At 42.8% G+C, this 24,220-nt stretch overlaps 1 protein-coding gene across 2 annotated transcripts; it reads left to right on the top strand.

Moving 5' to 3' along the window:
- Positions 1 to 290: 290 nt before the first annotated feature.
- On the top strand, positions 291 to 23,997 carry LOC110533411 (protein transport protein Sec24A). 2 transcript variants are annotated; one of them, XM_021617569.2, is made up of 24 exons: positions 291 to 715; positions 4,890 to 5,456; positions 7,820 to 7,987; positions 8,303 to 8,380; positions 8,835 to 8,909; positions 9,037 to 9,182; positions 9,475 to 9,656; positions 9,797 to 9,899; positions 10,252 to 10,378; positions 11,466 to 11,575; positions 11,878 to 11,990; positions 12,400 to 12,518; positions 12,818 to 12,873; positions 13,096 to 13,302; positions 13,608 to 13,731; positions 15,414 to 15,572; positions 17,288 to 17,461; positions 18,486 to 18,596; positions 19,295 to 19,470; positions 19,809 to 19,946; positions 20,158 to 20,262; positions 21,630 to 21,722; positions 22,238 to 22,341; positions 22,636 to 23,997. In XM_021617569.2, the coding sequence occupies exons 1-24, from the start codon at positions 658 to 660 to the stop codon at positions 22,748 to 22,750; spliced, it is 3,408 nt and encodes a 1,135-aa protein (XP_021473244.1). In that variant the 5' UTR covers positions 291 to 657; the 3' UTR covers positions 22,751 to 23,997. The 2 variants fall into 2 exon arrangements, with proteins under 2 accessions (XP_021473244.1, XP_021473245.1); XM_021617570.2 differs by lacking the exon at positions 8,303 to 8,380 and having other exon boundaries at positions 292 to 715.
- Positions 23,998 to 24,220: the final 223 nt, after the last annotated feature.

Here is a 24,220-nt window from a genome sequence, read left to right on the forward strand (position 1 = left end):
GATAACAAGGCAGTTTGGTATGTCTATATTTCTGATCTGAACATGTTTCTTCTGAACATGTTTCTGAACATGTTTCTCCTACCAGTCCAGAGTCTTCAACTCCAGGAGAAACCCTGGAGAAACGAATTAATTAAAAAGTTAACCATTAGTCTGGTTTTATATAAACTAATTGTATTTGTAATACACAGTCTGTCACCATCTATTTAACCGATCCTACATGTTTTTACTCAAACATCAGAGGAAGCGAAGACAGTACAACATTGCGAGTGTTTCCAGTACTGTAGAAATCCACTATGCACAGGAAGTGCCACGTGTACCAACTGCGCATGCTTGAAGAGGTTTTACGTGTTCGTGCTGGGTGGGGAATCCCAAGAAGAGTGAAGGAACACAGATATTACGGAAAGGACAGTCTCACACGATTTTATTGACAAGGCCTACACCCGTAGTTGGACGGGGAACGGTCCTAACCATGGTCTGTGATAGCTAACGAGTCGACTAATTCACTTTTTTTTTTTTTCAACCTGAAAGACGCTCCGTTAAACAAACATATCCCATTGCTAGCTAAACAGCTATCTTAGCTGGTTAGCTAAGTAAGACGCAGCTAACTATTCGCCAACGAAGCTTTTAAATTTGATTACGGTCGGTGTCTATTTCAAGATGTCCAGTACGGGGTTCAACTTTCAGAATGGACCAGGAGGACAGCCATACGCAAATGGTGAGCAATTTCGCATTAATATTAGCTAGCTAACATTACCTAATCACAACTGTTTAGTAACTAGCGCGTTAACAAGATAGGCTTTTACTTTATCCTAATCTGATTTGGCTGGTTAGCAAGCTGGCTAGCTAACTACATTAGCTTGCTGCCTTGCGAATAATGCTAACCTAAAAGATGGCTAATGTTAGTGGTGAGCTAATTTACGCTTATCAAGACTACAGTTTTAAATTAACATTGTTCATGTTAGTTAAGTTAGCATTTGGATATAAGTGATCGCTTTGATTGATACCTAACTTTGAGCTAGCTAGGATAATCTGTTTTAGCTAGTCGTTGACAAATTTACTGACGTATCTAGCTATCTACACTTAGTTATAGCTGCAATTTGTGTCAGTCTCTAGTCTAACTGATAATTAACGTTAGCTAGCGACTAGTGCTACCTTGAATGACGTTAGTCAACTCAATTGAAGATCAAGTTCAGGGGAGAGACTGATAGTTTGGGTCATGATGATGCTACAAGTTGTCAGTTGAGCTAGCCAATTTTCTACTGTAGTTAGCTATAACTAGTTGACGCGTACGTGGATCTTATATTTGGGTAATTGACCAAAAATATTAGCTATACAATTTGAGTCTTGTAATTTGATTGATACCCTGTCGACTGCTAAACTTTCATCCTCTAGTTGATTTAGTCTTTGTTTAGGGCTAAACCTTCCTCTCATTTGTTGAGGTTCTTTGTGTAAGGGTCGCGTGACTTCGTTGCGTACTTCGTTGCCTTTTTCGAATCACTTGGCTGGTGTCACATAAAATGTAAAATTATAGTTATAATCGTATTATGCTTTGCAACATCTACTCAGAAGTGAATGACGTACCACAGCGCTTTTTTTGTGCTCTACCTCTGTGCACATGTGGCACATTGGGACGATCCGTTTTAGTTGCATTACTTTTTTTTACTTTTAAATTCAGTAGTATAAATATACTTTTTGTCTGGCATTTCTCTCCCTGAATGACATATAAAGTACATACATACATACAGTACCAGTCAAAAGTTTGGACACACTTACTCATTCCAGGGGGTTCTCTTTATTTATTTACTACTTTCCACATTGTAGAATAATAGTGAAGACATCAAAACTATGAAATAACACATGAAATCTTGTAGTAACCAAAAAGTGTTAAACAATAAAAATATTTTTTATATTTGAGATTCATCAGTAGCCACTTTTTGCCTTGATGACAGCTTTGCCCACACTTGGCATTCTCTCAACCAGCTTCATGATGTAGTCACCTGGAATGCATTTCAATTAGCAGGTATGCCTCAAGTTAATTTGTGGAATTTCTTTCCTCATTGTGTTTGAGCCAATCAGTTGTGTTGTGACAAGGTAGGGTTGGTATACAGAAGAGAGCCCTATTTGGTAAAACACCAAGTCCATATTATGGCAAGAACAGCTCAAATAAGCAAAGAGAAACAGCAGTCCATCATTACTTTAAGACATGAAGGTCAGTCAATCTGGAACATTTCAAGAACTTTGAAAGTTTCTTCGAGTGCAGTCGCAAAAACCATCAAACGATATGATGAAACTGGCTCTCAAGAGGAACGCCACAGGAAAGGAAGATCCAGAGTTACCTTTGCTACAGAGGATAAGTTCATTAGTTAACTGCACCTCAGATTGCAGCCAAAATAAATGCTTCACAGAGTTCAAGTAACAAGACACTTCTCAACATCAACTGTTCAGAGGAGACTGCGTGAATCAGGCCTTCATGGTGGAAAATGCTGCAAAGAAACCACTACTAAAAGACACCAATAAGAAGAAGACTTGCTTGGGCCAAGAAACACGAGCAAAGGATATTAGACTGGTGGAAATCTGTACTCTGGTCTGATGAGAGCAAATTTGTGATTTTTGGTTCCAACCGCTGCGTCTTTGAGAGACGCGGAGTAGGTGAGCGGATGATCTCTGCATGTGAGGTTCCCTCCGTGGTGGAGGTGGTGTGATGTGGAGGTGCTTTGGTGGTGACACGGTCAGTGATTTATTTAGGATTCAAGGCACACTTAATCAACATGGCTACCACAGCATTCTGCCGCGAAACACCATCCCATCTGGTTGGTGCTTAGTGGGACTATCATTTATTTTTCAACAGGACAATGACCCAGGGTGTTCAAGGGCTATTTTACCAAGAAGGAGAGTGATGGAGTGCTGCATTAGATGACGTGGCCCCCACAATCATCTGACCGCAACCCAATTTGAGATGGTGAAGCTGCTTGAGAGAATGCCAAGAGTGTGCAAAGCTGTCAAGGCAAAGGGTGGCTCCTTTGAAGAATATACGATATATTGATTTAACACTTTTTTTTCCTTACTACATTATTCCATATGTGTTATTTCATAGATTTGATGTCATCACTATTCTACAATGTAAAAAATTATGTAGTACACACAAGTCAAAATAGAGACGAACTCTTGAATGAGTATGTGTATATAAACTTTTGACTGTGTACAGTTTGAAAACTGTTTCATATCAATAATCTCTGGAGGGAATGTTAACCATCCAACTGGACTGAATTAAACATAACTGTCAAACTGTGTTATTTGTACAGAACCAGTAGTACTCATTCTTTGTCTATAGATAACCAGAGAGTGTTTCGATTAGAGCAGGACATGTTCTTTATGCTGTTGGGTTTGGCTATTGATGATTTATGATTAAGCTTCATATTTTCCTTGTCTCTGTATTCGAGGCAATAAAAAGTCTCTACTCCAACAGGTTTTTGAACTCTGATCATTCTGACTGCCTAAGCAGTGCACTTATCGAAATGATTGCATATTTTATCAGTGACCTGTTTGCTGTACAGCTGTGCTAAGATTTTGTCTCCATGTTTGACTCTTATACTTGCCTCTAATTGGCTGAGCATGTGTACCCGGCACAGGCCAGGTTCACTGTGATTGGAGGGAAGCCTTCAACACAATCACTGTGGCCAGCAGGCAGCTTAATGTTGGTGATTTCACTGGCGCTGCCCGGAAAGACAGGGATTATGGGTGTTAATCTTCACCATTGAGGAGTTGTTTTCTAATCCCACCTGTTTATCCTGGCCTGTAATGTAGCTCAAGACTTGTTGGACATGTAGCACGCTGTTGCCGCCAGTCAGTCATGACTATTTAATTATAGTAAACCCTGTTTCTACCTAACAATCTTCAAGGTTAGGAGGAGTATTTATTTGGAAAAGCTCTTTCTGTTCTGTTTTTGTGTCTAGTATCATTTGTTCAGATCCTCTATTTACATTCACTGTCAGTACAGGAGTGTCGTCCAGGTGAGATTAGACTATATCCTGCACCGTTACTGTGTTGAGAAATGTGATTGCTGTGTCAGTCTGTCCACATATCGTTTGCCTTATTTTGGAGACTTTGTCTGTATTTTCATCCCAATTTCCCTCACTGCTATTTAGTGATGGGGGGGGGGGGGGGGGGGGTAATCAATAGTTACATATCGGGATATTATTTTTGACAATATATTTAAATAAATTATAACTTATATAGTTTTTACAATATCGCAATATTATTTTGGGCAAGCTTGCTGTACCTGCACAAACTCCAGTATTTGCCCTTTATAGCATATTCTCCATCTTTTGAAATGGGGTGCCAATTTGTTTTCAGCACTTTCTGTGACTGATCTAAACTTGTTTTCTCATGGCTCTCTTGTCCCTCTGCATCAGACATATATATGGTGAGCATATTGTTTGGACATCGAAACGCAATGAAATCACAGTATCGTATCACAATACATATAGAATCGTGAGAATCGCAATACATATCGTATTGGCACCTAAAGTATTGTGAAAATATTGTATTGGGAGGTCCCTGTCAATTCCCAGCCCTATTGCATTTAGCCTGATGTTTTTGATACTCTCAAAGTTATCTAGCCCAAATCCTTCTTCAGAGCCACAAACTGTTGTAGGACAATTGTAATTGCAATTGTAATCAATACTGCCAGGCAGTTCTACATCTAGTAATGAAACATTTTCTCATCTTTTTTATTAACTGGCAGGCAAATGAGGTAGTCAGCTATTACTCTTCAGGCCTTTGGAATGCAGACTATAGTCATGGGATATTCACATGGGATGTCAGTGTGTTGCTGTATTTTATGTCAAATTCTGGCCTGTAGTCTAATCTGTCATGATCCTGTCTTCCAGGTCCCTTACAGAATCAAGTAGTGCTGCAGCCACCAGGACCGGGTTACAACATGGCCCACCAGCCTCCATACAACCCAATGCAAGCCAAGGGCCCCATGCCACCTGGCCCTGGACTCTATAACTCTGGGCCCTACCAGCCCATCCCACCAGTCAGCTCTTACCAGGCCTCCCCAGGTCAGCCCATGTTAAACAGGCCTCCTATGGGACCTCCCCACCCCATGACACCCCCTCAATCCACCAGCCCTTGCCCAGGCCTCAGGATGCCCCCAGCGCAGGTCACCCCTGCTCTACCTGTGTCTGCTAACAGCTACTACCAGCACCCCCCAGCCTGGCAGTATGGGGCCCTTCCACTGATGGGAGCTCCTCCACCAATGGGGGCGCCGCCTCCTATGGCCACTCCTCCCCTCGCGTTTGTGGATAATCACGTGACCTCCTCGCCTAACTTGGCACCACTCCAGGCCCCCTCGGCGGGGTACAGCGCTGCTCCTTCTCCTGTCTACCACAACGCCATGCAACCCTCGGGTCCTCCCTTGCCTCCTACCTCCCTCCACAGATCCACCCAGCCAGGTAAAACGCAGTGCAGAAGGGCTCTGTGATTAACACACTGTTACATATGCTACAGCAGTTTGACTTCCTATGATGAAAAACACTTGGTTGAAAAACATTTAGGCATTATGATGTTATGACATTGACTGGTGGTTTGACTGTGTAGTGACACTTCATATCAGGAGTAACAACAGTAACAACAGGTCACTATGATGTCACAGGGAAGCGCCAGAAGTGTTCTAGCAAGCTGATGTTGGAAGTGGACATTGCCCCCTGCTGACACACACACACACACACACACATCCAATTGGCTGCACATATCTTCTTGGCAGACACTCTTGAAAAGTTGTCCAGGGACCGATGGAGAGTTCCAGTAACCTCTGGTGATATTCAAATCCGTCACCAATATCAAATCAAAAACAGATTGTATTGCCGCATGTGCTGAATACCATAGGTGTAGACATTACCATGAAATTATTGATTACAAACCTTTACCAACGATGCAGATAAACAAACATATAATACAAAATACAAGTATTAAAACAAGGAATTAAATGAACAGGGTAATAAGGTATTTGAGGTAGATATGGACATGAAGGCAGGGTAAAGTGACAAGGCATCAGGATAGATCACAAGAAGGGCTCCAGTGGGCACTCGATCACCAACACTGGACAACTGAAGAGTGGAAGAACTTTGCCTGGTCCGACTAATCCCGGGTCCTGTTGCGTCATGCTGATGGCGTAAATAGCATGAGTCCATGGCCCCAACCTGCCTGGTGTCAACGGTATAGGCTGGTGGCAGTGTACCAGATCAATGTGCAGAGGTATTTGAGGTAGATATGGACATGAAGGCAGAGTAAAGTGACTAGGCATCAGGATATGTAGTAATAATAATAAGATTAAGAACAGAGTAGCAGCAGGGGGTGTGTGCGCCTGTTCTTCAGTACATTTTGGTAATTTATACTGGAATAGCTGAAAATAAATATGCATTTATAGTGTTCCTTTTTTATATCTGTGTCTGTTCATGAGTTTCTAGTAGATAGAGAAAATAGCCTAATTAATGAAAAAAAACATCTAATCAGCAATGGCATTATTTTCAATTAACTCTGCAACCCTTCTAGCTATTGACTTATTTCACAACTGACAACAGTTTGCCACCAAAACAAAGACACATTAACATAGTAAAATATGTCTGCGCTATATAGAATCATGCTGAAACCCTCATTTTAAACACCAATAGTATTCACTAAATTGAAAACCATCTTCTTTAATTATTTCATATATTTTTATGTGATGAGCCCACACAGAGAACCTGAGATAATTAGATGTCTGTAAAAATCGGATAATTCTGATTTAGATTATAAAATTCTGGTTAAAAAATCTGGTAAAGTTTCTAGTAATTCACCTTCCCTTTGCAAACCTGTGTGTGAGAGTGTCAGTGTGTGTGCGTATATAGTCTTGTGAATGTCCGTAGAGGCAGTGCAAGTCTGGGTAAGCGTCATTTCCTGGGTTCAGATAGGCAGTTTAGTCACTTACTCAGGACTCACCCACACCACTAGCGGTATTTCTGGTGTGTGGCTGTTATGTGGTCAGACGACATCAGTGATTCATGAATGACGATCATCGCATTATGTAACAATGTGGTGTAAGAAATATCACGTTAGGCATCAAGGATGACTCCTTGATGACTGATTTTGAATAGGATTCACTCCAATTTGGCCAGTTGACTATTTTCATTCAAATTGATTTGATGACAGTATATTCACACTTACATTATCTGAATGACAGATTTTTGCTATTGGAAGAATGGTTCACTCTTGTCTGAAATGCACCAGTCAGTGTAGTCTCTGTAGGTACTGGGGTTCAGTGACATTAGCTAGCTCTGGGTCACCAGCATCAGCTGTCATGGGACTCGTCACCTCCAGTGTAGGGATATAATGTTACTCTCCCCAGAGGGGCCTAGTTTCCTCTTATGCACGATAGTCCCCATACCATATACGATATACTCAATTTCTCTATGGCTAATTGGTCTTTTGACAAATCATATCACATTTTTTTTCAGAGTCAAAAGACTTGTGAAATGAAAATCAGAGTTGGGCTGCCTGTGTAAATGCAGCCATAGGCTACATTGTCATGATATGCATCAGGTATCATCATGCAGCCTATAGGTGCCAGTTTTATTGCCTTAGGTTAGGCCTATGTACAGGTTAGCCTCGACCAAGCCAGTGATGCATGGGCTGGCAGCACAAGACTATGTAGGAGCCACTTCTGTAAATATCTAATTGTTATGTTAACATTGGCCAAGGTTTGTGTTGAGGGTTGTGATAGGACATTTTAATATGTATGGCAAATTATCCTGAATGATATGTTGTTGTGGTTGTCCAGGCTCTGCCCCTCCTCCAATGAACCCTGTGGCTGCTCCTCACACATACCAGCCAGGTATGACAGCACCTTACGGCCACCCACCTACAGGACCCACACCCTCGATGAGACCCACTCCACCCCCCATGGGCAATGCTACCCCTCCCCTTCCCTTTGGCGCCAAGACTGATGGTAAGTAAATATCAGTTTAGGGACCGTAGTCTTACATCTCAGAGCAGGAGTGCTGATCCATGTTCAGTTTTGTATTTTAAATCATAATGAATTAGAGGGTAACCTGATCCTAGATCAGCACTCCTACTCTGAGACTTTTTGTTTTTATCCTCTCATCTAATAATATGTTGTTTACCTTGGTCTTTGAAGCATCCACATATATTTGTAGTTTATTTGTTGTAAATTGAAGTTTTAGTGGGGGGGGGGTTGTATCCGAGTATCTCCAGCAGCCACCCTTGGGGTCTCATTTCCTTCTCTTTCCTCCCACCGTGACAGCTCAGTGTGGGAGTGATGCTAGTGATGATGCTGCCCACACTGAGTACGACAACCAGGAGAATGATATTGAGTGTCCAGGTGTGGTTTAGTAACTATCAGTGTTGTGGTACTTGTGTGTATGTGGTCCCTGTGTACTTTTGATGTCCTCTATTAGATTTTTAGCATGGTTTCTTAGAGAAAAGGCCTAGAGAACTTCCATGGATCTTTCAGATATTCTGTGTTTACATTCAATACTGTCTTAGTTTTTGCCATTATTACATTTTAGTGACCTCATGGGTATCAGATTTTTCATTAAATTATGTCTTAATGTCTTTCATTGTGACTGAAATTAGGTGCGTTGAAGATGCAAATCCTAAATTTCCCCTCATGTGGCAATGAAACAAAGTGACCTGAAACATAAAACAAAAACATCTATGCTAATTACTAAGTTCTCCAAAAACATTTTGTCAACACTCCCCCCCCCCCCCCCCCCCCCCAAAAAAAAAAACTAAACTAAACTCATCCTGACTCTGGAATCTTTGCTCTGTAACAGGACACATACCCACACCTGCTAATGGCGCTCAAGTTCCCAACAGCTTTGATCACTTGGAGACAAGCCCTAAAATGGGTAAGTCCTCTACTACTCCATAGTTTAATCAGAAATGAATGACTAATATTACATTTTAGTCCCCTATATTTACTGCTAGCAACACTCAGAACTGACATGAGGCCTGTTTTGGTACTTGTCCCTATAGCTGGCCCACCCCAGCAGCCAGCCCCCCCTGTTCGACACATGGGTCTGTCCTACCCCTCTTTACCCCCAGGGTACCAGAACACCTCCGCCTCCCCCATGCAGGCCCAGACGCAGCCTTACAGCCATGCACCTCAGTCATACCAGCAGGTAAAACACCAGACTGCTCTCTGCTTTCTCAAACCAAATCCAAGACTGACATACTAACAGTACAATGCTCAACTTTCTCTATTATATACAGAGTTTAGCACTTGTCTGATCACGTGAACACTTAAACATTTTAAAATGAAATCTGAATGTTGAAATGGTACATGGATAGACTGTTCAAATATTGAAACTTACCAGTGTTGCGTCCCATATGGCACCCTATTCCATATAGTGCATGTCTTTTGACCAGGCCTTTGTTCATTGTACTCACCACTGTACTATGTTTCCTCCACAGCCGTCTGCAGGTCCAGCCCAGCTGAGCCCCTCCCTGGCTGGTTTGAGTCTGCAGTCCCAGACCCCTGAGACCCTGAGGGTGGTTAACCTGCTGCAGGAGAGGAACCTGCTCCCCCCGGGCCCCATCACCCCTCCTACACCCTGCCTGCCCCAGGACCTGCAGAAAATCAACTGTCACCCAGAGTGAGTGATAGTTTGTCTGGCACTGTTTTTCAATGTCAATCCCCACCAGAATGTTGAATATTGTCAAAAGTGTTAATGTACTTTTACTGTGAAATGTACTGGTTTAGACCTGTTGTTTCTCTTGCCTCATCTCTCTACAGGGTCTTCCGCAGTACCCTGACCAACATCCCCCAGACCCAGTCTCTGTTAAACAAAGCCAAGCTTCCACTCGGCTTGCTGCTCCACCCCTTCAAAGATCTCTCGGTAAGATGTTGCCCACTATCTCCCAACCCTCAGTAGACTTCCTTCAACCCTTCCATCTTCTGGTAAAAGATAGAAGAATGCATTTAGCCTAGAATAACTGTATTTAATCTACGCATCTATGATCATGTCTTTTAAATGTAATTTTATGTTTTTAATTTGTATGGAACTTGGCATTGACGATTGTCATAACCTAACATGTCCTAAGGGTATGATTTTTCTGTGAACTGCAGCAACTAGCTGTATTAAGTTTTATTCTTCAAGAATCAATGGTTACAGCTTTTTTTTTTTAAATGATGTACCAATCCGATTGTACTTTATTTGTTTTATTTTTTTTTCTTTCTGTACACTGCAGCAACTGCCTGTGGTCACCTCCAGCACTATAGTGCGGTGTCGCTCCTGCAGGACATATATCAACCCCTTCGTGACCTTCCTGGACCAGAGGAGATGGAAGTGTAACCTGTGCTACCGGGTCAACGACGGTAAGGACCACAGCCACGAGCTCCTCTTAAATGACACCCTGTCTATTCCCCATATTCGGCACCACTTTTGACCACATCCAATGTTTAAGTTTATTTTATTTTTACAGGGACAGTCCACATTAATCAACGTTTCAGTAAAAGTGACGGTTTTAGCCAGCCAGCTAATTTTCAACCGCAGTCCCTGGGCAGGTTATTAAAAACAATTACAATATAGACAATCATTGAGCAGTGAGCACACGCAGAGCAACATAGGACAAGCAAGATGAAGCATACAGACAGAGCAACATAGAACAAAAAGCAGCAAGACAAAATTCATAAAAGCAACAGTTGTTTCCACACCTCAAAAGCTACAGACAACATGGAAAGCGGCAAAACACAGCTAGGGATTATGTTCACAAATCTGATTGCCCTTTAGCCATGTATTCATACATTTTGTGAAAGTGTGAAGGTGGTGCAGTTGTGTGTCTGATGGCGGTGTATTCCAGACATGGGAAGCTCTCACAGAGAAAGCGGATTTAGTAAAGGTGCTTTTCCTTAAGGGAACTATAGTCACCTCTCATGGCAGACCTTGTGGATATGCTGCCATATGTTTGGGTTTTCTGTTTAACAAAAATACTGAGTGGAAGGGGAGCCAGGCCATTTAGGATCTTGAATACAAGACATGCGTCGGTGTATTGCACAAGATTTTCCCAACTCAGGAGCTCATGCTTTCTCAGGATGTAACAGTGATGATGGCTACTGGGCTTCCTATCAAGCACTTTGAGAGGCTGTTTGTAGACAGACTGAATAGGTTTTAATGTTGTACAGCAAGCTTGGGCCCAACTAGTCAAGCAGTATGTTAAGTGGGGGCGTATCATAGATTTGAAGTTAATTCCAAACACATGTTTTAAGTGAGAATTTAGGCTGGTCTGAAGCGGAAAAAGGACATTCACTTGAGCACCAAGGCCTAACTTCACCCATGCTCTACCAATATATTCCAGCACATAGCTTTGACCTAAACGTTCAGAATTTCATTCACCTGATGACGGTAGTGATGGACAGTCCTGTTATTTTCTGACTGATGACAACCTCCATGTTTGTTGTGCAGTTCCAGAGGAATTCATGTACAACCCAGTCACCAGATCGTACGGAGAGCCACACAAAAGACCTGAGGTCCAGAACGCCACCATCGAGTTCATCGCACCCTCAGAATACATGGTAAATACACATTAAATAGTTTTAAGATTTGTCTATTTAAAGCATTGCATGTTATTTTGCCTGAATCTGTGGTAAGTGGTTACATTCCCCCCTTTTATCTGCTACTTAAATGCAGATGAAATGAGCAGTGTTCCACTGTTGCCACGTTCATAGTGATTCCATCAGGCTTTCTGACTCCATGTTGTTTATGATTTCTTGGAGTTGTTTATCTAGGAATCATTTGCATGTTTTGTTAGGATGTGGTAAGAGAGTGTGGTGTATCAGTGTGTTTGTATTGATAGTGTTAAACCTGTCATCCTCAGCTGAGACCCCCCCAGCCTGCCGTTTATCTCTTCGTGCTGGATGTATCCCACAACGCCGTGGAAACGGGATACCTAGATGTCGTCTGTCAGTCACTGCTGGAGAACATCAACGCGTATGTGTACATCAGTTACAGACTGAGGATGCTTCCCAAATGGCACCTGGAAGCCATTGGGATGCAGATTAAATACACTCCTGGGATAATGTCCACAGCCCTGATATGATGGTTCATTACGTATTGTCCTATTAAGCTATGTAATAACATATTCTGTACTGATCAATACTAGGTAGCTTAAAGACTTCAGTTTAGCATCAGATAGCCCTAAAACAATGTGTATTTGAGTTTTTAATGTGACTATATACACATTTTTGTCATTAAGATTAATAACAAAAAGTGATTCAGACACAGAAATAAAATAACTTACAGAAGTATTGAGCAATAAGAAGAAAGTCAATATTAACTGAACCGGACCACACATCACTGTAACCTGTGAGTATCGGCTGACTGACCATGTGTGTTCCAGGCTCCCTGGAGACTCCAGGACAAAGATTGGCTTCATCTCCTTTGACAGCACCATCCACTTCTACAACCTCCAGGAAGGCCTGGCCCAACCACAGATGCTCATCGTCTCGGACATTGAAGGTGAGAGACCAGAAAGTGCTTACAAGCTTTGTCATTAGAATAATTTGCTGTCTAGAAATGCTTAGGAAAATGAGGAAGGTCCACACTCACTATTTGCAGTGAAAGAAAGGAAAATGTATTTGTTATTTTGTGACACATGCTCACCCAATCGGGCTTCATCAGTGTATAAGTTGTGACAACATGGAAAAACACCCTATAGATAGGGCTGCAATATAAATGATGCTGTACTTTTAAAGTCTTTATTTCAGGAGGTTGCAGTGGTCTAAAGGTCTTCTATGCTGTTTTTTCCTTTCTCCCAGATATATTTTTACCAACACCAGACAGCCTTTTAGTGAACCTCAATGAATGCAAGGAGGTAAGGAGCTCTTAAAACCATTCCTGTGCAGATTCCTCAGAGACAGGCTCTCAACAAAATGTTAAACGAAAATGTTACAAGTCCAATCTGTAAAACTATTCACAGCAACATCGTGAAAATGCATCAAGACACACTCACATTGGGTAACTTTTTTTTGCCTGAACCTCTTACACTGTATTGCATTTGATAACTTTATTGAAAAATGTGTTTTTATTCGTACAGCTGGTGCAGGATCTGCTGAAGAGCTTGCCCCAGATGTTTGGCAAGACCATGGAGACCCAGTCTGCTCTGGGCCCGGCCCTGCAGGCAGCCTTCAAGCTGCTGTCGCCCACCGGGGGGCGCGTGTCCGTCTTCCAGACCCAGCTGCCCAAACTGGGCGTGGGGGCCCTCAAGTCCAGAGAGGACCCCAACCAGAGAGCTTCAGCCAAGGTCGGGACTAGCGAGAGCCTGGGTCTCACTGGTTTATGTATTTTGTATCCAAAATGGCACCCTATTACCTATACAGTGAACTACTTTTAAGGTCCCATGTGTAGGAAATGGGGTACCATTTGCTGTACATTTATTTTTAATTACTTGGTAAAGAGAAGTATGCAGTGTGCACATCTGTTCTGCAGTGGCGGTTGAAACTTGATATCTTTCTCAATAATCAAGATATAGTTTCAGACATTGCTTATGCCTTATATTCTCATTTAGAAATGTTTTGTTATGCTCATTGTGTGGTGGTGATTCCCCAGGATATCCCGAACCTGTCTCCTGCCACAGACTTCTATAAGAAGCTGGCCCTGGACTGTTCAGGACAGCAGGTGGCTGTGGACCTATTCCTACTGAGCTCCCAGTACTGTGACCTGGCCTCTTTAGGTGAGTGGTGCCTTCTGACTGATACATCTGAACTTCAGTGTGTTATTATTAACAAAGTCACCTTATTTCAGCAGCCAGCAGTGCTCTTTATCTGTTTGTGTTGCTGTATACAGTACCTGTCAAAAGTTTGGACATGCCTACTTAAGGGTTTTTCTTTATTTTTACTATTTTCTACATAGTGGAATAATAGTGAAGACATGATTTCATATGTTGTTTTGATGTCTGATCAAAATTCTAAACGCAACATTTTACGGTGTCGATCCCATGTTTTATGAGCTGAAATAAAAGATCCCAGAAATGTTCCATACGCACAAAAAGCTTTTCTCTCAAATTCTGTGCACAGATTTGTTGATATCCCTGTTGGTGAGCATTTCTCCTTTGCCAAGATAATCCATCCACCTGACAGGTGTGGTATATCAAGAAGCCAATTAAACCGCACGATCATTACAAAGGTGCACCTTGTGCTGGGGACAATAAAAGGCCACTCTGAATGTGCAGTTTTGTCACAACACAATGCACAGATGTTTTAAGTTGAGGGAGCGGGCAATTGGCATGCTGACTGCAGGAATATCTACCAGCGCTGTTGCCAGAGAATTGCATGTTAATTTCTCTACCATAAGCTGCCTACAATGACGTTTTGGAGAATTTGGCAGTACAGACCACGTGTAACCACGCCAGTGCAGGGCCTCCACATCCGGCTTCTTCACCTGCGCGATTGTCTGAGACCAGCCACTCAGATAGCTGATGAAACTGGGTTTGCACAACCAAAGCATTTCTGCAAAAACTGTCACTGTCTCAGTGAAACTCATCTGTGTTCTCGACGTCTTCACCAGGGTCCTTGACCTGACTGCGGTTTGGCATAATAACCGACTTCAGTGTTATGCTCACCTTTTCACCAAATGCTCACCTTTGATGGCCACTGGCATGCTGGAGAAGTTTGCTCTTCACAGATGATTCCCGGTTTCAACTCTACCGGGCATATGGTGTGTGTGCAAGCGGTTTGCTGATGTGAACATAGTGCCCTGTGTTGCCTGTACGGTTATGGTATAGGCAGGCATAAGCTATGGAAAAAGAACACACTTTGCATTTTATCGATGGAAATTTGAATGCAAAGAGATACCATGACAAGATTTGAGGCCTATTGTTGTGCCATTCATCCGCCACCCTCACCTCATGGAAGCTGAAAATGTCCCAGTTATTCCATGGCCTGCATACTCACCAGACATGTCACCCATTTAGTTTAGCACGTTTGGGATGCTCTGCATCAACGTGTTCCAGTTCCTGCCAATATCCAGCAACTCCGTACAGCCATTGAAAAGGAGTGTGACAACATTCAACAACCTGATCAACTCTATGCGAATGAGATTAGTTGCGCTGCATGAGGTAAATGGTGGTCACACCAGATACTGACTGGTTTTTCTTAAGGGATCTGTGACCAACAGGTGTATGTATATCTGTATTCCCGGTGCCATGTGAAATCTGTAGATTAGGACCTAATTAATTTATTTCAATTGACAGATTTTCTTATGAAGTCTCACCCAGTAAAACCTTTTAAATTGTTAGATGTTGTGTTTTTTAATTTTCATTTATTCAAATGCCACAAGGCCCTTCGTATAGAACATCTTACTCTGGTTGGACTCATGTGTAATCTCTGCTTCATCTTCTCTCTCTCGTTCTCTCAGCTTGCATATCCAGGTACTCAGCAGGAAGTGTGTACTACTACCCCTCATACCAGCAGCAGCACAACCCAGCCGGGGTTGAGTGCTTCCAGAAGGATCTCAAGAGGTACCTCACCAGGAAGATTGGCTTGGAGGCTGTAATGAGGATCCGCTGCACTAAAGGTAACAAGTCATCACTCAATATTTTCTCACTATGTTGATTGCCTTGCATTATGTTATTTCACATGGAAGCAGCAGCACTTTAAATGTCAGACATTATATTCTATAACGTCCTTGTGGAAAGTGTTCGCTGAAGGAAATCTCAATGACAATTGATGAAGGATACTGTGAACCCTGTAAACGTATGGTTGTGAGTCTGTCTGTGCTCCAGTTGATTTCAGTATCTGGGAGTAAAAACTGTCAGATTAAATGTATTTATTTCAAATCTCTCGGACCCACTTCTATATCAAAACTTAGCAAAGAAAGAAATGTCCTCTCACTGTCAACTGCGTTTTTTTTCAGCAAACTTAACATGTTTAAATATTTGTATGAACATAAGATCGAACAACTGAGATAAACTGAACAAGTTCCATAGACATGTGACTAACAGAAATTGAATAAGGTGTCCCTGAAAAAAGGGGGGGTCAAAATCAAAAGTAAGTCAGTATCTGGTGTGGGCACCATCTGCATTAAGTACTGCAGTGCATCTCCTCCTCATGGACTGCACCAGATTTGCCAGTACTTGCTGTGAGATGTTACCCCACTCTTCCACCAAGGCACCTGCAAGTTCCCGGACATTTCTGGGGGGAATGGCCCTAGCCCTCACCCTCCGATCCAACCGGTCCCAGACGTGCTCAATGGGATTGAGATCCAGGCTCTTCGCTGGCCATGGCAGAACACTTGCAGGAAATCATGCACAGAACGAGCAGTATGGCTGGTGGCATTGTCATGTCAGGATGAGCCTGCAGGAAGGGTACCACATGAGGGAGGAGGATGTCTTCCCTGTAACGCACAGCTTTGAGATTGCCTGCAACGACAACAAATTCAGTCCGATGATGCTGTGACATAGAGCCCAAAACCATGATTGACTTTCCACCTCCAAATCGATCCCGTTCCAGAGTACAGGCCTCGGTGTAACGCTCATTCCTTTGGAGATAAACGCGAATTCGACCATCATCCCTGGTGAGACAAAACCGCGACTCGTCAGTGAAGAGCACTTTTTGCCAGTCCTAGCCTTACAACAGGCCTACAAGCCCTCAGTCCAGCCTTTCTCAGCCTATTGCGGACCGTAAGAGCACTGATGGAGAGTGTGCGTTCCTGGTGTAACTCGGGCAGTTGTTGTTGCCATCCTGTACCTGTCCCGCAGGTGTGATGTTCGGATATACCGATCCTGTGCAGGTGTCGTTACACGTGGTCTGCCACTGCGAGGACGATCAGCGTTACGTCCTGTCTCCCTGTAGCGCTATCTGTGGCGTCTCATAGTACGGACATTGCAATTTATAGCCCTGACCACATCTGCCTCATGCCACCTTGCAGCATGCCTAAGGCACGTTCACGCAGATGAGCAGGGACCCTGGGCATCTTTCTTTTGGTGTTTTTCAGAGTCAGTAGAAAGGCCTCTTTAGTATCCTGAGTTTTCATAACTGTGACCATAATTGCCTACCGTCTGTAAGCTGTTAGTGTCTTTACGACCGTTCCACAGGTGCATGTTCATTCATTGTTTATGGTTCATTGAATAAGCATGGGAAACAGTGTTTAAACCCTTTACAGTGAAGTTATTTGGATTTTTGCGAATTATCTTTGAAAGACCAGGTCCTGAAAAAGGGATGATTTCTTTTGTATGTTGATTATTGTGAAAATAATATATATATAACTCTGACCCCTCAACTTCCATGCAGGTTTGTCCATCCACACGTTCCATGGGAACTTCTTTGTGCGCTCCACGGATCTGCTGTCCCTGCCCAATGTGAACCCAGACGCGGGCTTTGCTGTGCAGATGTCCATTGAGGAGAACCTGGTGGACATGCAGTCCGTCTCCTTCCAGGCTGCGCTGCTCTACACATCCAGCAAAGGTACACTGTCTGGAGCTGCTGTGATGGGGGTGTAGGGAGCTTTACCATAAAAAGATTAGCTGTGTTCGAATACTCACACTAACCATACTATTTGTGACGTACTTTGAGTATGTAGTGTGCTTATAGCTCATACTATGAATATAGTTAGTATGCCAGAAGTTCCTGGATGTTGTACTACATTCACCAAAATTCAAAGTATACAAGAAGTGGGACACTATTTCTATGCTTTTAGGGCCCATAATGCAATTCTTCAGAATGAGCGTGGCTTCACATTTTCAGATTTAGAAGAAAATGGGGGGGGGGGGGATGCTGCCGAAGTCCGAGAGCGGATACAAATTCATCCATTTAACTAATAATGACAAATGTTAAAATGTTGAGCAATGTAATAAAGTAATGACTTTTCAAATAAGTTACATTACATGTTATGTTGTCTGACAATTTGTTAGCTACGCTAACCTTATGAACCACATAGCATATCATTACAGCAGTTGCTTGTATGTTGGCTAGCTACCTAACTTTGGTTTGCTACTAATACATTGAACTTGCCAGTATATTAACTATATACTATATAACTTTTATTGACTTGATTATTCACGTCATACATAGCTTAGTTACGTGGTATAGTTGTTGTGCTTTCTCTATGGGCATTGTTAATGAAGTCCGTAAGATGTCTAGCTAGTATTTGTTATGCTAGCAAGAAGTTGCATAGTAACTGCATCGAATTCCGGTAGACAGGCGAAGTGCAAGTACACTCAACTGAAAGGTTTCCTTTGGAATACAGTAAACTAAAATGAACTAATAGTATGTAGTGTATATTCTCATTAAGTATGTAGTATACAGTATGTTAGTATGGGTATTCAAACACAGCTTTTGTCATTATTTTTCTGTGGAATTTACTTGGTTTAGATTCACTGGGTGCGTCCCAAATAGTTTTGTTTTGTTTCCTTTCTTGACAAATATATTTCCGATGCATACCAATTGTAATGCTGAAATAATAACTTGTCGCTTGGTGTTGTTTCTACAGGAGAGAGAAGAATTCGAGTCCACACCATGTGTTTGCCTGTTGTCAACTCCCTGTCGGACATCTTTGCTGGGGCTGATGTCCAGGCCATCACTGGTCTGCTGGCTAGCATGGGTAGGTAGTTCCAGGGACGCAGTGTTGGTGTAGTTATTAAAGGCATGTTTATTTCCATCAGTACCAGGTGAAGTCCTTAGACTGTCCCATCATCCTGTGGTCTTTAGTGAGAACACGCTTGTCATCCACACAGTGCCATCCATAGCTGCCTCATTTGCATGGACAGATGGTGATGTCAGATGGTTGCCTGGTTACTGTGACCTTTGTGGAATCCAAGTGGCTAAATCAAACTGACTGAAGACTAATCTTCTTATAATGTATTGGAGGTTTTATTAGTATCAGTCACTGATCAAATATTATTATTCTACATGTTATTCAGTCACATTATTTGGATGGTCTGGAAAGTCCATCTGTTGAAGCTCTACAGATAACTCTAAACTTAGCGAGCAGTTGCTTAAGTTTAGAATAAGGGTTAGGGTAAGGGCTAAGTTTAGGGTTAGAATGGGGGTTAGTAGATGGTGTGTAGAGCATCTACAGATGGACTATCCAAATGGTGTTACCTGTTTTAAAGAGAAACTACTGTAATATAAGGTACTATTATTGCTGGTTTACCCTTATATATGCAACAAGAAATGATTGAACCCAATGGTTGCTTTTGTAATGAAGGCCATGACTGCAAACTTGTACTGTACAATCATGTAACTTGTGAATCCCAATCCCTGAGGTAAAAATGTTCCTGATGTGTCCTGCCCCTCTAGCTGTGGATCGCTCGGTGACGTCCAGTTTGAGTGACGCCCGGGACGCGATGACCAACGCTTCCATTGACTCTCTGACATCCTACCGCACCTCTGTGCTCACTATCCAGCAGCCTGGCCTCCTGGCCCCCGCCTGCCTCAGGCTGTTCCCCCTCTACATCCTGGCCCTGCTCAAACAGGTACACTACCCACCCACTCCCTGGCTAGTACCCTGGCAGTCTACAGCTTCATCCCATATGGCACCCTGTTCCCTGCACTACTTTTGACTAGGGCCCATTGGGCTCTGGTAAAAAGTAGTGTGCAATATAAGGAATAGGGTGCCATGTGGGATGAAGCCTACTTCCCATTGGGATTTCAACTTTCACCGAAGAGAGGCTATTCCTGTAGTTATTACAACTCAGCATAGCATAAAAACCAGCTTTAAAACACCATAAGAAATCCAGTCAGTCAGAAACTGACCAAGCTACCTTTATTGGCTTCATGGCTTATTGTTGTTTTTATTCTCTGTGGTCCACAGAAAGCCTTCCGAACCGGTACAAGCACCAGGCTGGACGACCGTGTGTTTGCCATGTGTCAGCTGAAGTACCAGCCCCTGGCCTACGTCATGCTGATGATCCACCCAGCGCTGTACCGCGTGGACGACCTGACTGACGAGGTGAGGGCTAGGGGAACAGCGCATAGATAATGAGAAGAGCACTCTCTACTTTATAGTTTATCACCTCTTATACACTCAGATCATTTAAAGAAAGAACACGGATATTCAGGTCTACGCTTCGGCTTCCATCTGACGTGTGGATATATTTCACTTTTCCTCTTTTATTAACCAAACTTCTCTTTTCGTCCCCCTCCTTCCACCCCCTCCACAGGGAGCCCTGAACATCAGTGAGCGTGCCATCCCCCAGCCCAGAGTCCAGCAGCTGTCTGTGGAGAAGCTGAGCAGAGAGGGGGCCTTCCTCATGGATGCTGGCTCGGTTAGTAGCATGATGATGATGTACACCATATATGCAAAAGTATGTCGACACCCCTTTCAAATTAGTGGATTCATCTATTTCAGCCATAAAATAGAGCACACAGCCAATACAATATCCATAGACAAACATTGGTAGTAGAATGGCCTTAAGGGAAGAGCTCAGTGACTGTCAATGTGGCACTCCTGCCCTGCTAGAGCTGCCCCGGTCAACTGTAAGTGCTATTATTGTGAAGTGGAAACGTCTAGGAGCAACAACTGCTCAGCAGCGTAGTGGTAGGCCGCTCAAAGAACAGGACCGCCGGGTGCTGAAGCGCATAGGGTGTAAAAATCATCTGTCCTCATTTGCAACACTACCGAGTTTCAAACTGCCTCTGGAAGCAATGTCAGCACAAGAACTGTGCGTTGGGAGCTTCATGAAATGGGTTTTCATGACCGAGTAGACGCACACAAGCCTAAGATCAACGTGCAATGCCAAGCTTTGACTGGAGTGGTATAAAGCTTGCAACCATTGCACTCTGGAGCCGTGGAAACGTGTTCTCTGGAGTGATGAATCGCGCTTCACCATCTGGCAGTCCGACGGACGAATCTGGGTTTGGGAGATGCCAGAAGAATGCTACATGGCCCAATGCACAACTGTAACGTTTGGAGGAGGAACAGTTGTCTGGGCTGTTTTTCATGGTTCGGACTAGGCTCCCTTAGTTCCAGTGAAGGGAAATCTTAATGCTACAACATACAATGACATTCTAGGCGATTCTGTGTTTCCAACTTTGTGGCAACAGTTTGGGGAAGGCCCTTTTTTGTTTTCAGCATGACAATGCCCCCCATGCGCAAAGCGAGGTCCATACAGAAATAGTTTGTCGATCGGTGTGGAAGAACTTGACTGGCCTGCACAGAGCCCTGACCTCAACCCCATCAAACACCTTTGCGAGCCAGGCCTAATCACCCAACATCAGTACCCTACCTCACTAATGCTCTTGTGGCTGAATGGAAGCAAGTCCCTTACGTAATGTTACATGTGAAAAGCCTTCCCAGAAGAGTGCAGGCTGTTATAGTAGCAAAGGGGGGACCAACTCCAAATTGATGCCCATAATTTTGGAATGAGATGATGGATGAGCAGGTGTCCACATACATTTGGTCATGTGGTGTTTAATTTATTAGGGACAGCTACAATGACAGCATTGACACATTGCATCATCAACAGTCGGATGCATTTTACCATCATGCTTTAGCTTGCGCTAATTTGCATGATTTTGGCGTACAAAATAGATAGACTTACAACACATCTACAGTGGATTCTTCTCAACAAACACACAGATGCATAACACGAACACAATGTGACTGACTTCAGTCTTCTCCATTCTCCAACAGGTGATCTATATCTGGATCGGAAGAAACTGCAACCCCGACTTCCTCACGCAAGTCCTGGGGGTCCCAGACTACGCTGCTGTGCCTCAGAACATGGTAAGGAACCTAAGCACCTGCTCCCCCTTCAACTGTTTCTCTTAGCCCAGCTCCCCTGCTCCTGACAAGGTTCTGTATTGCTCACCAAGACCTCTGTTTATAACACAGTATAATAAACAGTGGTTCGAGCCCTGAATGCCAATTGGCTGAAAGCCATGGTATGTCAGACCATATACAATGGGTATGACACCATTTTTTTTTACAATTAAATTGTTAACCAGTTTATGTAATAGCAATAAGGCACCTTGGGTTTGCTGTAAAAGGCCTATATTACACGGCTAGGGGCTGTATCCAGGCACTCTGCGGTGCGTCGTGTTTAAGAACAGCCCTTAGCCCTGGTGTATTGGCCATGTACCACTTCATTCACATGTGTTGGTTGTATCTTTTGTTTGTGACATATTGTACTGTGTGTGTGTGTATATATTGCACTATAAGGCTGTTTAAAATGCAATGCGCAACACATTTCCTGAAAGGGAGACCATAAAGATATTATTATAATGTGTTGTATCTCCCAGAACCTTCTCCCAGAGTTGGACACGGCAGAGTCCCAGAGAACCAGAGCGTTTGTTGGCTGGCTGAGGGAACAGAGGCCCTTTTTCCCCATCCTGCATGTCATTAGGTAGGCAGTAGTAACTAGATGAGATCACTGGGGGAGTTCAGAGGCAATGTCTGCATTCCAAATGGCCCCCTATTCCCTTAATAGTTCATAACTTTTTACCAGGGCCCGTAGAGCTCTGGTACAAAAGTAGTGCACTGTTTAGAGTTTGAAGCCCAAAATTAAATGAGAAGTATTAAGATCAGGTTGAACTCTTTGACAGCGAGTTTTGCTGACCTGTCAAACGACTGAGTTCAATTCTGCAAGAGACTGTGTAAATGTTGTGGATCCAACCTTCCCTTTTCTGTTCCTTTCCAGGGATGAGAGCCCACTGAAAGCCAGCTTTATGCAGAACATGATTGAGGATCGGACAGAGTCGGCCCTATCTTACTATGAGTTTTTACTCCACGTCCAACAGCAAGTCTCCAAGTAAACGCAGCGTATGGAGTCAGCCCTGGGAACTCTGACAGGATGTGCATCTGTGTGTGAACGAACGTTGGGAAGATTGAACCTGTCAGGGACGGCTGCCTCTCTCAGCATCTTCAGTTATGGCGCACTATTCTTGTCTAGCATTGCCTTTCTTAAAGATTGCCCCCCCATCCGCAGACTTTCTCTCAAACAGATCAAACTTTGTGGTGAGCAGGACATGGACAGAGACAACTTGGCTAATTCTGATTTGGCTCTTTTTGTTTTCAGATGGAACATGTTGTCAAGACCAGGGAATCCATGACACGATATTATGTACATCAGTGATTGAGCAAATCAGTGTTTATTCTCATAGAACTATGCTTTCTAAGAGATCTTTTCAGATACAGTTCTGGCTATGGATGTGAAGTCTTGTTCAAAAAGCACCGTTGTATTTGTTAATAAAGTAATATATGTATCATGCTGAAGGCCATGTTGAAGGAGTATCGTCTAACCTCGGACTGTTTATTATTGGATGTCCCCTTATGCATAAGAATACAGTATATCTCAGCTACGATGATGACAATAGTCATCTACCAATTAGTGGTAAAGGACAGAAGTTTGGTTATTATTGTGTCGAACAAATCTCTAGACTTAATGTAAAGTCCGAAATGTAGATGTTTTTAAAGGTGAACAGAGCTCGTTATAATTTCCTGCCTTGAATGTTGTTGACTAAGGGGAATTCCACGGTAACAGTGACACTGAGACTCAAATATTTCACTTTACAAAGTATTTCAAACAAAAACCAGTGATTGCAAAGTTAAACAAAACCATAACTATGCATGATGTCTGTTACTGTGGAATTGGAATTGCCCCTAAGCAATGGAATGCCGTCTCATCTCTTGGGTCAGGTCTTTCCTTCAAAGACTCACTCACCCATTCTCCTCTCCTCATGGACATTCAAAACAACTAGCTTTTTTTTGTTTTTAGTTTAATTTATGAGATTCCCGATCTGATTAAATACTGTTATTGCCTTGTATGGGAACTCACTTTTTATTATTGAAACTGTTTAAATACAGACACTATATATTAAATATTTTAATATAATAGGATATGGGAAATTCTTTAACACGGACATATAACAAAGCCATTGTGATCTTTTAATCATGCTTATTGATACTTGTATATTGAAAATACTCCATTATAATGGTAAAGAATTGTTAATTTTAGTATGAAGATGAAATGACGCTAATAAAATGTTTGGGACTTTTTAAACGTAGTTGTGATTTGTCATGGATGGGCAGAGTACGTTTTAGGTTTCCTGACTATTGAAATTAGAACGTTTGGAAAATGAAAAATGTGTGAGATTAAAATGGACTGACAGAAGGGTAATCAGTAGCCAAAATGGACAATCCAAAGGGTGCGACAGAAGGGTAATCAGTGGCCAAAATGGACACTCCAAAGGGTGCGACAGAAGGGTAATCAGTGGCCAAAATGG

This window comes from Oncorhynchus mykiss, chromosome 10, assembly GCF_013265735.2.
Source record: "Oncorhynchus mykiss isolate Arlee chromosome 10, USDA_OmykA_1.1, whole genome shotgun sequence".
Classification (NCBI taxonomy): Eukaryota; Metazoa; Chordata; class Actinopteri; order Salmoniformes; family Salmonidae; genus Oncorhynchus; species Oncorhynchus mykiss.